The sequence below is a fragment of the Schistocerca nitens genome, chromosome 3 (genome assembly GCF_023898315.1).
Source record: "Schistocerca nitens isolate TAMUIC-IGC-003100 chromosome 3, iqSchNite1.1, whole genome shotgun sequence".
Taxonomy (NCBI): domain Eukaryota; kingdom Metazoa; phylum Arthropoda; class Insecta; order Orthoptera; family Acrididae; genus Schistocerca; species Schistocerca nitens.
Window position 1 is genome coordinate 866,166,273 of NC_064616.1, and position 13,723 is coordinate 866,179,995.

Here is a 13,723-nt window from a genome sequence, read left to right on the forward strand (position 1 = left end):
CTATTCGCCTGGAGACCCAAGAACAGTACAAACAGTTAATTCGCCGGGAAAGCCTAAGATTACACATATGGGATGAAATTTAGTATGAATGAGATGATTACCACAACAAGAAAGAAGGAGAAAGGAACAACTGGAATAACAATTGATGAGGAACAATTGAGGAGAGTGGAGAGTTACAAGTACCTAGGAAGACTGATACAGGAAGATGGGAAAAAACAACAGAGAAATAAACAAGCAGAGAAGAAAAGCAGAAGCATTTAGGGGAAGAGTGTCAGAAGCCTGATATGGAGCAAGGATGTACCCCAAATCAGTAAAAAGGTCATATACCGGTCATAATATGTCCCAATCCTGACATATGCATCAGAAACCTGGGTTATGAAAGGAAGAGACAGAAGTAAAGTACAAGCTAGTGACACGAAATTCTTGAGAAACAGTATTAGAGTGACAAAGACAGACAGGTTAAGAAATGAGAGGATGAGAGAGTTAATGAAGGTGGAACCATTACAGGAGGAGATAGAGAAATAAAGGCTGAGATGGTATGGGCACATTAAGAGAATGGAGGAGAAGAGGATACCCAGGAGGATACACGAGATGAAACTGGAAAGAAAGAGACCAAGAGGAAGACCGAGAGACAGATGGCTAAAGGAGTAGAGGAATGCATCCAGAATAAAGGAGAAGACTGGACCAAGGTGAAGACGGAGAGATGGTGGCAAGGCAGGAGATAATGGGGAGGCCTATGTTCCATACAGACCTGGCCTGAGGCTGGAAACTGTCCAAGATGATGATGATGATGATGATGATGATGATGATGATAGAAAGTGATGACACTCAGCCTTGTAAAGGCAATGGATATATTTGTTGCTGCCTGGAATTCTGTAACACAAAAGACTGTGTTAAATTGTTTCCGAAGGATGGCTGTAGTACATCAGTTACTGCTGAAGACAACACTGTTCCAGAATGATGGACAAGCAGAACTGATGTTTCTAAAAATGAAACATTCCAGGACATTATCGTGATGATGAAGTCCTGATTACATACCTGAGATTGACGCAAGTGAAATGTTATGAAGGAACATAGGTAGAAGCTGATGGTGGCAATGAGGAAGAAAAAAGAGGGAGTTGCATCAAGTTTCACCGTTGGTGTGCACGGAATTGATACTGTCGGGAATTTCTTTTCCTCTTATAATGTGGATAAAACAATTCTAACTTACATCAGTCAGCTGGATCCACATGTCTGTCACTACAAAACAAACATGAGGGGCTTAATAATTGTGTATTTACTGCATTTAAATTTGTAGCAAAGGATTTTGGTAATTTTGTAATTAAATAGCACTTATATCACCTAAACATGCTTGAATTATGATTCTGCATCACTCTTTCCATGTACTCTAGCAAAACTGACATTTAAGAAAAGCCACTATTTAAGGAAAAAATATTTGAGTTCCCAGAGATTTGTTAAAAAGTGATTTTACTGTAGTCTGAAAGTGGCTCTACGCACCCTCTATCACACACTTAAGTGTGAACTGCAAAGTAATTTCACAACTATTAACATTTTTTCTTAATATTTGTTATGAGGCTGGCTGATCTACTTTATTGAGGGGACTTTGGATAACTGACTTAAATATACAAATTAATCTGTGAAAACAAGATAAGGATTTGCAAGAGAGTTATTTTGAATGGAACATCAGCTATTCACAATGAGCCATAGGCAAGTGTGTACGATTCACTTTTCTACTATTCTAAAATATGCTACATCAACATTCTGAAGTGTTCTAAGCAAATACGTTATAAACTGCAAAGCGCATCTGAAAACGGGAAGGAACATGGGGAACTCAAGTCTCGAAAGAGATGGCCATTCATTAGTTAACTTTACATCTACTAAATAGAGATTACATCAATACCCAAAAAAGATATACCCACCTAGACGCTCCAGGCGCTCACGCTCCAGCTGTCCTAAAGCTGTCTGCCCTGCCGCTGGTGCTGATGGGTACAGCCCAAACTGGTGCAGAGCTCCCTGAGGCCGATCAGTGGGTGCAAATCCAACATATCTGTAAGAACAGGAGGGGAGAAGAAATTTTCTGCTTAGTGCACAAGTATATGACCATAGGGAATAAAGCATGCATTCACTGGTATAAATACAGAATATTCGTGGTTAAGATGATAAAATTAGAAAAATATTTGCACTATACTTTTGTATAAATTCAATTTTATCAACACATCACTGAACATGAAAATTGCTACATCTTCCTTCAGCGCATGAGACTTTATGAAACCAACAGACACTAACAGAAGATATTTAAAAAAGTTTTAATGATTTGTCACTTCTGTAAAGATTTAGAGAAATGACTGGTCTTTCTTAACTGGCAATGCAGGAAGCCAAGTGAGGTTCTGAAAAAGGAAAAAAAAAGGAAAAAAAAAAGAAAATTTTCAAATACACTCACCAGAAGACATATAGACAGTGGTCTCACTGGGTAATGAATGTAGTCAATAGCTTGTAAAGCCTACTAGTCTGATGCAAACCATATGGGATATAGTACTACCATTTTATCAAATGGTTTGTGCTCAGCAGGTATAACCAATACCATATAAAACAATGGACCTGCTTCTATGAGCTGCAGTGCTCCTAGATCAAGCCTATCTGTTTGCCAACTTTATCTGCAATCGGACTGAAGTAACATTCACCACAGAAGACAATGCACTGGCATTCCTGTCCACAGGTTCAACATTCATAGTGTCAACACGAATGTATCAAATGGTACTGAGAGTCACAGGTAAATGGTATCGAGGATGCTCTGCTCGTAGTGCAAATTCTATAAATAATGACAACTAGTTCTCATAAATATTTGGAACTGTGGTGCACAATAACAAACTGCACAATTTTTGTTGGTACTGCATCAATTTGTGCTGCTGTATCTAGGTGAAGTGTCAATCATAATTACTTTCAGTGCATATATAGAAGTCATACTTGACTAGTCTTTTATATACACTATGTATTCCTCAGTGGTGACTACATGACTGTCTGACTAACTTTACGACGAGCTGCCGATTTGGCCCCATGCGCTCCAACAATATTTTCCTACTTAAAATTATTTCCATTACTATGGTATTCTGGCACACTTCTTCACGCAAAACACTTGTTGGCAGTTACTTGGCTTTTCATTCACAAATACAAATTCCTTTTATCGCATGTCGCATTTGTAGTTTTGAGAGACGATTTTAATTTCTACAATAGATCACTGTGCCACTGATCCGGTGACAAACAAGCCACCATTTAATGATGTAGCAATTCCCATGTGCAGCGGGTTACTGCTACATACTCAGATTTTGCACTGCCTACAGTGTGTCTCATAATAAGGTATAACAGCTTCAGTTACCTTCTGTGCAAATCAGCCCAGTGAGGTTCAATCGGTCGTGGTCCGGGACCAGCTGCCTTCATCATCTCATCTTTCAAGCGGTCAGTCAACTCCCGTTCCCGAAGCTCACGTATCTCTCTCTCTCTTTTTTCTCTCTCAAATTGTTCTAACTCCCTCTCTCTTTTCTCTCTCTCAAAGTGTTCTATCTCCAACCTGTTGAACAATGGAGCAACATACACCTGAATGCCCTGCTTGCGAGTACAACCGAGTGCATTAATGACTGAATATATTATAATTTGGCAGCAATTAGCCAAAATAAAACATATAATATTTGCTGTGCAACCCTCCTACTGTTAGTGGAATTACTTTGAGAAACTTCATTTTCAGATATGTTATCCACTGTGGTTGTGTAAAAGTGAATTTTGACTGTAAGTTTCCTAATCGTCACACACACCCAATTCCGTTTTACTGATTTGTAATTACACTTCTGCAGTAACTGAAAAGAGAGATTTTAAAATACAGCAATATTTACTGACTACTGTATCTGACCAGAAATTTTACTGTTATTAACTTTGTTCTTGAAATACTGTGACTCCAGGAGCAACTTACGTAAGCAATGATATTAAAGCTCATTCTCTTTAAATTCACAATTGGATTTAGCAGACAGTGGGCACAGAGCACATCATTTAAATGACTCCAATAATTGCAACAAGTTTACATAGACATTAACTCACGTCACACGGTCATTTTGTGTGCAAATGAATTCAAAAGCCTTATTACACCCTAACAGAAGTTAAAAAGAAATGTACGATAGCCCTCATGAAGGCAGCAGCTGAGTAAATCTTCCAAGAAACTGGAGGACACAGTAACTGACTGATAATCTACAATATATAACTGATGTCCAATCTGTGATGATCATATGTAAAAAATATTACATAATTGAGACAATAATGTAAAAAAGTTGTCGAAAGTATGTACCTTATTTACCCGACTGTAAGAGGTTTTCTCTGAAATTCTCCATTCAAAAAATACAGGATCATCTTGCATTCACACATTAAACTATTATTCCTGAGGTTATACTGTATCTTACATTTTCAGATGAAGCTTTGGTAACCGTGGTCATGCACAGATTTAATTTGAAGAATTCAGATGGGTGAAAGGGGAACAGTGACACCTGGTTGGATGAGCAGTAATACGAAAGGGAGGAGGCGAGTGCCAAGAGGACAGCAAATTTCGTCATGCTGCCAGTCGGGGGAAACATATACCGTATACCTTGGCATTTTATTATGAACATCCGCCACCCTCAGAGTGCAGTTTGCCCAAATCCAGTTGTAATTGGAACTGAACTGACTTAACAATTGGACAAATACTCAACAATGCTATACATTTCTACAAGAGACAAATTAAGGTTAAAAAAAAGTTTGCACTGAACACTTGAAATACAGCACAACAAATGAAACATAAACTTCAACAATGGTGCCAAAGCTCCTACTGCTCTACAGCATTGACAATTTTCAAGGTTGGCAATAGTGTTACGCCAAAGTGGTAGATTTCTGTCAATTAAGCTGTAAGGAGCCAGGAAGACAACATACTGTTATCATTCAGTTTGCATATAATGGCAGTACTGTAAGAACAACAAATTTCAGCAATTGATAATGGATGAAAATTATAGCTGTGACTGTCAAGAAACGTAGCTCTACAAGTTCACGGTTCAAAATTGGTTCATGCAGACAGTACAAGGCTAATTATAAGTTAATGGTGATTCATTAAGCAGAGGTCACAAACAACTGTGCATCAGATGAAAAATAAATTAAAGAATGTCAGTTCTTCGTGCCAAATTCTCAGGGGACTGAAGCAGGGAACATTTCACGAATTGGAGCAGCAGGATACTAGTACGTGCAAGAGAAACACAATGAAGGCTTTCCAATCACACAAGAAATTATTGAAATCGAGGTGCTAGAGATTAAGAGAAATTTTTCCAATTGCATGCATAACAGAATTCAAAGCAAGGATTGGCCGGTGTGTGAGGCTGATGAAGAGGGTGGAGCTTGCTTGCACTACCACTAGCTCAGCAACTTCCTGCCACATTTGACGAAAAATTACTTACATATTAGCATCATATAATGAGTCTAAGAAAATAGCACAACTATTTGCTAGGCCATATGGGCAATGCTCATCAGACTTCATTTTATTTTGATATGCCACCAAATGCTGCTGTCAACATGAAGAGCCTTAAAAGTGTTCCTATAAGAAGTTTTGGCAATGAAAAGGCCCGAATACAGTAATGGTGAGTGTGCTAGTTGATGGAAGAAAGTTCATCCTATACATGATTATTCACAGAATAACTGTACCAAAATAAAAACTATTTGCAGAGCTTATCTTTAAATGCCAAGGTAAGGGATGGATGACTAATGACCTGATACTAGAATAGTTGAACTTTGTTTGAAATAGAATATCAGACACTTTACTTCACACAAGAAAAATGCTGGTGCTGGATTCATCCAGGACACACCTCACTCACGAAGTTAAGGACCTGATATCAAAAAACAACATAGATCTGGTAATCATTCTTGGTGGAATGGCCTTACAATTTTAAGTAATGAAACTTGTTGTGAGTAGCTCTTTTATGGCTCATCTGCAACAGCTTTGCTGTGAGAGGCTTCTTTAAGGGTGACCACACTCTCACTCCATGGTGGAAAGTTTTTTTTTTAAAAAAAAAGAAAAAACCTACACATCTATGCTGGATGAGAGGATTCAAATAGTGTTAATGGCTCAGAAGATGACATAATATGGGAGAGGTGCCAGGAAGGAAGACATGGCAGCAGGTTTACAAATAATAATAACAATAATGGTGATGATGATGACGATTATGATACCAAACAAAAAAGAAAGTGAAGGTAAAAATTAATGTAAACCATTTCTGTTTGTTTATTTTATTTCATCTTGTATCACTGAAATGTAGACAATTAATAAATGAGGTAATGTTAACTATTTTAGGCAGATACTTTCATCATCAATAAACCAGCTTGTAATTTTGATTAGTCAGAACACGACAAAAATAAAAAAAAAATTCTCAAGAAGCCACTTCTAAAAAAACAAGGGAGCTATAATATTCAGTGTTGTATTATAGTCGGGTAAATATGGTAATCGTATGTGCAATAAATGTAATTGTCTTTGCTATTTACCCTCTTCTTATGACCCCTGTACCCTCTTCTTATGACCCCTGTTCACTTCAATCTTCATGACATATATTGTACTGAAACATCCATGATGAAGACAGGCATTGCAGGTCCAGTATCTGAACAGTCAATGTAACTGTCTCAAAAATAATGTTGTTCACAACTGACATACATGGTATGTTATCATCAACTGTGTGCAGAAGGCTCACAAAGAGTGTGCCATTTTCAACAGTTTTTTGCCAGGAGATGGATTTCCTCCTCGCATAATTTACGATAGAAGTGGATTACATACACTGGAGTGCTAAAGAAACTGGTATAGGAATGTGTATTCAAATACAGAGATATGTAAACAGGCAGAACACGGCACTGTGGTTGGCAACGCCTATATAAGACAACAAGTATCTAGCACAGTTCTTAGATCAGTTACTGCTGCTAAAACAGCAGGTTATCAAGATTTAAGGGAGTCTGAATGTGCTGTTATAGTCTGCGCACAAGCGATGGGATACAGCATCTCCGAGGCAGCAATGAAGAGGAGATTTTCCAGTACGACCATTTCATGAGTGTACCATGAATATCAGGAACTAAGTAAAACATCAAATCTCTGACATCACTGCGGCTGGGGAAAGATCCTGCAAGAAAGGGACCAATGATGACAGAAGAGACTCATTCAATGTGAAAGAAGTGCAACCCTTCGGCACATTGCTGCAGATTTCAATGCTGGGCAATCAACAAGTGTAAGCATGCGAACCATTCAACGAAACATCATCGATATGGGTTTTTGGAGGCGAAGGACCACCCTTGATGACTGCACGATACATAGCTTTATGCCTCGCTTGGGTCCGTCAACACCAACATTGGACTGTTGATGACTGGAAACATGTTGCCTGGTCGGACGAGTTTCAAATTGTATTGAGTGGATGGACATGTACAAGTATGGAGACAACCTCATGAATCCAAGGACCCTGCATGTCAGCAGGGGACTGTTCAAGTTAGTGGAGGCTCTGTAATGGCATGGGGCATGTGCATTTGAAGTGATATTGGACTCCTGATATGTCTAGACACATACTTAAGCATCCTGTCTGATCACCTGCATCCATTTATGTCCATTGTGCATTCCAATGGACTTGGGCAATTCCAGCAGGACAATGCGACACCCTACACATCCAGAATTGCTACAGAGTGGCTCCAGGAACACTCTTCTGAGTTTATACACTTCCACTGACCACCAAAGTTCCTAGACATGAACATTATTGAGCATATTTGGGATGCCTTGCAATGTGCTGTTCAGAAGAGATCTCAACCTCATCGTACTCTTATGGATTTATGGACAGCACTGCAATTTCATGGTGTCAACTCCCTCCAGCAGTCCTTCAGTTAGTCAAGTCCAGGCCACATCGTGTTGCAGCACTTCTGCGTTCTCGTGGGCGCCCTACACGATATTAGGGAGGTGTACCAGTTTCTTTGGCTCTTCAGTGTATATATCAACTCCAAACGAGATGTAATGTCATGCTTTCAGTTCACTGAGAAAATTCAGCAATAGCAAGACTCAAGGTAAAATAATCTTCTGGAATTGAAAGGATATGCTCCTTGTCATTACACGAAGCCTAAACAATCATAGGATAATACATCTACAGTGAAATATTTTCAAAACAATAAGCCATTCAAAATTGAAGAACAAAAATGAAGAGATTGTCAACCAGAGGCAAAACTGTTATTTTACACACTGCAATAAATTAACCTTCTAGCAACTTGCCAAGATGTCAGTGGAATAAGCATGGTCACTGAGATCAGCTGTGGTTTGTTAGCTGCCAATGGGTTACTGTACACTTCAGCAATATGTTCTCACATTTGTCAACAGCATCTGTCTAAGCTGTAATTAAAATTATATAAACATAGGATTGATGGTGAGTTGACTTTAGGTAACACTCGATGCACTGATCTTCAATAACACAGTTTACTTCCACAAAACAAGACCACAAATTGTTACTGGTGACTGCTTAACAGTTTTGCTGCTGTGAACTTGTATACATGTTGTGTTATGCTATTTCTCAGGTGCTGATGCCGTATGCATGTGCCCCCCCCCTCCCCCCCCCCCTGTGAGTTTTCCTACAGTGTGACTGACTTCTCTATGCATCCTGAGCTACCGATCTCTCACTGCTGCAGGTGAGTTACTTCAATACCGTTGTTAATAAAAAAGTTTTGAGTATTCATCATACAACATAAGTGCCTCCTTGCATTCTATCATTCACAAAAAGCCTCATTTCGATACCTTGAATCATTTAGGAGATATAATGATTGTTATGACAACATGGTTAGCACTGTGCAACGGTGTGAATGGCCATTTTGTATGCAACTCTCCATCAGATGTAAAACCCGATAACTTGCAAATGAAATGAGATATCATTCTGCTCTCAGTTTAAAATAAAATTTTGATATCTTATCTACATTTCATTCACTGCAATCTATGAGTTAAAATCAATCATATGCAAAGTTTATGCAATGTGTTTTTTCCTCTGCAAACTCTTACAATCTTTCGCAAATGTTTTACTTACTTTGATGGGGCGCAGTTAAGTATGTTGGGTAACAAAGCGAAACTTAGTTCTTTATTGAGTGAAGATATCAGACTGTAATATGTGCTAAATTCAGGTTTTTTCACTTCATAGTTTTTGAATAATTGTATGATTAGTATTTCGTATCAGCCAGAATGCCGCCTCTCAGCACAGGTACCAGCATTTGGCAAAAGCCGCCCTCACCACTGAATGCAGATAGCACGCCTGTAGCAGTGAAAGGGTTAATTACAGCTACAGTGACTAATAATTACAATTTCGGTTGCATGGAAATGCATCAGTAATATTTCTGACCTCTGCTTGGTCATTCACAAGATCCACTTTAATCGAACGAAGTTCAAATCGATGTCACAAGTGATTCACTGAAATATTTCAAAGTCTGAAGTAGTCTCACAGGATTGAAAATCTTAAGTTCAAAATAACACAGCAAATTGCTGAAGCCTCGGAGTAAGTATCCAAAAATAATTCAAAGTTTATACAGAAGAGCCCACATTGTTGCTAACTCGAAGTTCAGGAACTACGCCTCACACCAAATTCTCTAAGTTCTCTGACATTCACCTGAAATGAATTTCAGTATGCCACAAAACTTCAAGAAAATTTTAAAACTCTACAGTTCATGACCAGAATTTACACTCAGCACAGCTGAAGTGTACACATGACTATTGCTTCCTAGACTGACAATGGTTCCTATCCATTACACACGTGGTGGTGGTGGTGGTGGTGGTGGTGGAGGAGGAGGAGGAGGAGGAGGAGGGGGATTGGGGATGGGGGTGGGTGGGTGAATTTGGCATCTACAGTGATGGCAGGGTATGAACCTAAACCATACAGGATTTGGGGAAGGGAGTTAATTGGGAGACACTCTGGATTAAGTAGTGAACGTAATGGATACAAAATCTGAAACATTCTATTAAGTGGTGTGGCTAGAAGCCACGTATCTGTCATGAAAATGCTGCATTATGAAACACCTGTCTGATGCTGATGTGCCCTGGAACATGGAATAAGTGGTCTGCTTGAAAACAGTTCTGTGAGTGCACTGTCAAGCTACAGTTAGTGAAGGCAGTGCCTCTCTTGGCTTAGTATTCTGATTGAGCCTCCAATCTTCCCTTAACACACTCACACACACCACTTTTCTTTCCACTCTTGCTCTCTACTCCAGAAGTTGGCATCACTAATTTCAAAAGCTAAATGTGCAATCTTCTCCTAAGTGTGCCCTTGGAAGTGATGCCATCGCTTTTGTCAGTAAGCAGATCTCTAGAATTAATTGGTTTGCATTTTTAAATATATTTTACTGTTACTTCTTGATTAGTTGTTCAATGTATTATTTCTCTGGTTACTTCTTGTTATTCTGAAAAGTAATCTTATATAAGTTGCTGTTAGGTAATAACATATACACAAAGTAATGTTACACACAGCTCATTCAAGGCATAAAAAGCTTCCTACAATAAGTAAGCAAAAACAGTACCGAGTCTCAACCTGACAAGTAATCACCTTTGCAGGTTACATTGTATCTTTTTAAAGAATGGGTCAGTTTTTTTTTTTTTTTTTTTTGTGCTGACCACCTTTCTGGCACAGACCAGTAATTACACAATTATGACTACAGTAAATCTGACAAGGACATACAAAGTTATAAATCTTAACTTTTATGAAAGAAATGTTCAGGTAAACTACACAAAACTTCAATCATGAGTGTTAAACAAATATTTTTGCCTTGCTAACTTTTTTTTTTAAATACAAGAATGTCTCTTAATACGGGGTTCTTCAAATGGTGATGGATCAATGGCACTATTGTGCATTTTTAATTGTGGAGCACAACTTGTACATAGTGATCAGCAACATTTGTGTTTAACAACAGTTTACTTCACATCACAGTTGTGAGCCAATTATCAGCTAACTAGTTCTGGTCTGTATGAGCATATTCAGATCTGCGATCAATACAGAATCATCCACAGAAAAGATCTGAGGAAGTTTGCACAGACCAAAATCATTTAATTTATTACTGACAACCAAACTTTATTAAACTGTTGAGCATGTTTTCTCTAACCACTTACACATAAATATCAAATTTATGACTTGTTTGCCATAATGTATGGCTGCTTTCTACCACATCAGGATCACACCCATAAAGATATAAACTAATAGTGCCACAGCCATAAAGATATAAATTAATAGTGAAATACAGCATGAAAAACTATTATTCCACAATATTTTATCAATGATAAATATAAATCACATTCTTAAAAAATTTCTCATTAATTAGGGCATTACCTTTCACGAGTTCCAGGAGCATACATGCTGTTTAGTTGATAATGAAGCATTGGATCAATACACTGAGGCGGCAATGACAATCCTGACGATCGTGGCAATGTCCCAGGTGAAAAGCCTGCATGAGGCCTGGCATATTCACTGCAATAATTAATACTGTCAATATGTAAAATGAGGAAAAATGCATTCACAGAGATAGTATGGTCACAAAAGCCCAGGCAATACTTCTTAAATTTAAAATATATCTTAAGAAATTAAGATTTTCATTACCTAAGCCCTGTCATACTGATGACTACACATAAAATTGGAAAAGTACTGTATTACATTTTTATTTTATTTCAAGCAATTGCACTGTTTCTTTTACTCATTAGTTGTCTGATGAAACTTATTAAAGCATAATCAAAAATGTTTATTCTGACAGTTTCCCCAACTTACATGAAACTGGAAAATTCTGGGTAAAATTCAAATAATTGAAGGAATAAAAGTAACCACTCAACATGTAGTTGAGGTTTTCAGCAGCTGACAGGCATATAAGCAAGACTGAATACAGATTTGAGGTTTCAGACAATGCCCTCCAATGTTGACTAAAATATGCACATGGGGAGGGGGAGGAGGGGGATACAACAGAGGAAGAGGGATACCATGGAGATTGAAATGTGAATAAAGTGGGATGCATGGGGAATTACTTGATTGAAGAGTGTCCTTAAAAGACAGCATTCAATCCACAAGCCACCTGGCTTCAACTTCTGGTAGCTCCTGTTCCATATCCACTTCCATCCCTTTCCCTGTACTTCCCACATTATTCCATTCATCTACACTCACATTTTCCCCTCTATGGTGTTCCTCTTCCTCAGTTCTCTCTCTCTACCGCCTCCTTATTCCTCCACGTCATTGTAAGCCACAAGCAGTTTCACATGTGTCACAAGCAGGGCACGTTTGCCAGAGCCACATGCCAATCTCATTCCCTTGCTACCAATCCCTCTTCGCTGCTACCATCCTTTCCTCCGTGCCCCACCCTGCCTCTTTGCTCCTCTTTAAAAATCCACTTGACACAACACCTCAGCCGAGTTGAGCTGCACTGCCAGGACATTGTTGCTTGAAGCTATGTTCTTTCTGAGACTGTCAACCACTTAACAATTAACTATATGGTGAGTGCTTATCTTTACTTGTCCCATTATTTGTATTCCCCATTACACTGCTGTTGCATTTTTCGTGTTACAGTGTAATCAAGTCATATCAGTAGCACCCTAATCATGCAGCACATTAGAAAAGTTGACATATATGGAATACACTGAGAAACAAACTTCAATTTTTTTAAATGCCTTTCATGACACCCTTACTACTAAAAAGTCACCTTTTATGCTAATGCAGATAACAATACCTTACACCAGCATAACTCATTCAAAATTGATCGAAACAGTGTGTCTATCACTGCATAGTGTGTCCCACTTGACATAAACAGTTAAAGGTATCATTACATGTTTCTCAACTAGAGATACGTGTGGTAAACCCTCAGTTACTACTATCTTAAGCCGTCTGCCTCGCTCCAGATCTGTACACTGTGCCAGCTGCACGTGCAACTTGCTGCACCAGCACACCACAGCTGTTACTCGATGCACTGAGCTAAGTCTCACGAGCCACGGATGTGAGGATCAACACCTGAGGCTCCACCATTGACCTGCAGTGCAAATCTACAACGCCGGCTGCACACACTGACTCAAAACTAGTGCCACCAACATCAGTTCTGTCTACACTGGTCTATATCTTGGCCGACGTGAGCCTTCCGGTTTCATTCTACACCATGATGTGAACTATTACCTATTGTGCAGCCTTCAAGATTTGGATATTGTTATGCTACTGACCTAGTATCACCACTGGGCAGTATCATGGCTGCACATTGTGCAAGAAAAAAAAAAAAAACAGTGTTTTGGCAGTGGCATCTGGTGACTGTAGAGTGAACTTGTATGTGTTCCACTGCTCGAACTGTGAAAACTTGCATGCAAATTTCAGCATTTGACTGATGCTATATGACAGCAACCTTTTCCATGACCTACAGACTTTGTGTACTGCACAGTCACCAATGTTTCCTTCTTTCCTGTCACCATGGCTGAACCATCTCTTGCCCCTGTTATGCAACAACTGATGGTTCATCAAGTGGAATATCAAAAACATATGAAGGACCTCCTAGCCAGACTACTACAACAGCCAACAATAAATCCTTCGCTGTTCCCGCCATATGAGGGAAAATTGAAAGACTGGAACTCCCTGCGATAGCACTTTAAGGTATAAGGTATTTATGGTACGTGATGATGATGCTGCTGCTAAATCCCTTTTCTTATCATGGATACCACCACAAACTTATC

The 13,723-nt window shown here is 38.9% G+C and overlaps 1 protein-coding gene across 1 annotated transcript in view; it reads right to left on the bottom strand.

The window, feature by feature from the left end:
- LOC126248901 (arginine-glutamic acid dipeptide repeats protein) overlaps positions 1-13,723 on the bottom strand; it is a 169,142-nt gene that overhangs the window by 36,745 nt on the left and 118,674 nt on the right. Inside the window, exons 17-19 of the mRNA XM_049950374.1 lie at positions 11,364-11,501; positions 3,374-3,565; positions 1,920-2,047 (exon numbers count right to left, since the gene is read on the bottom strand). Of these exons, the coding sequence (XP_049806331.1) occupies positions 1,920-2,047; positions 3,374-3,565; positions 11,364-11,501 (458 nt within the window). The remainder of the gene's footprint in view (positions 1-1,919; positions 2,048-3,373; positions 3,566-11,363; positions 11,502-13,723) is intronic.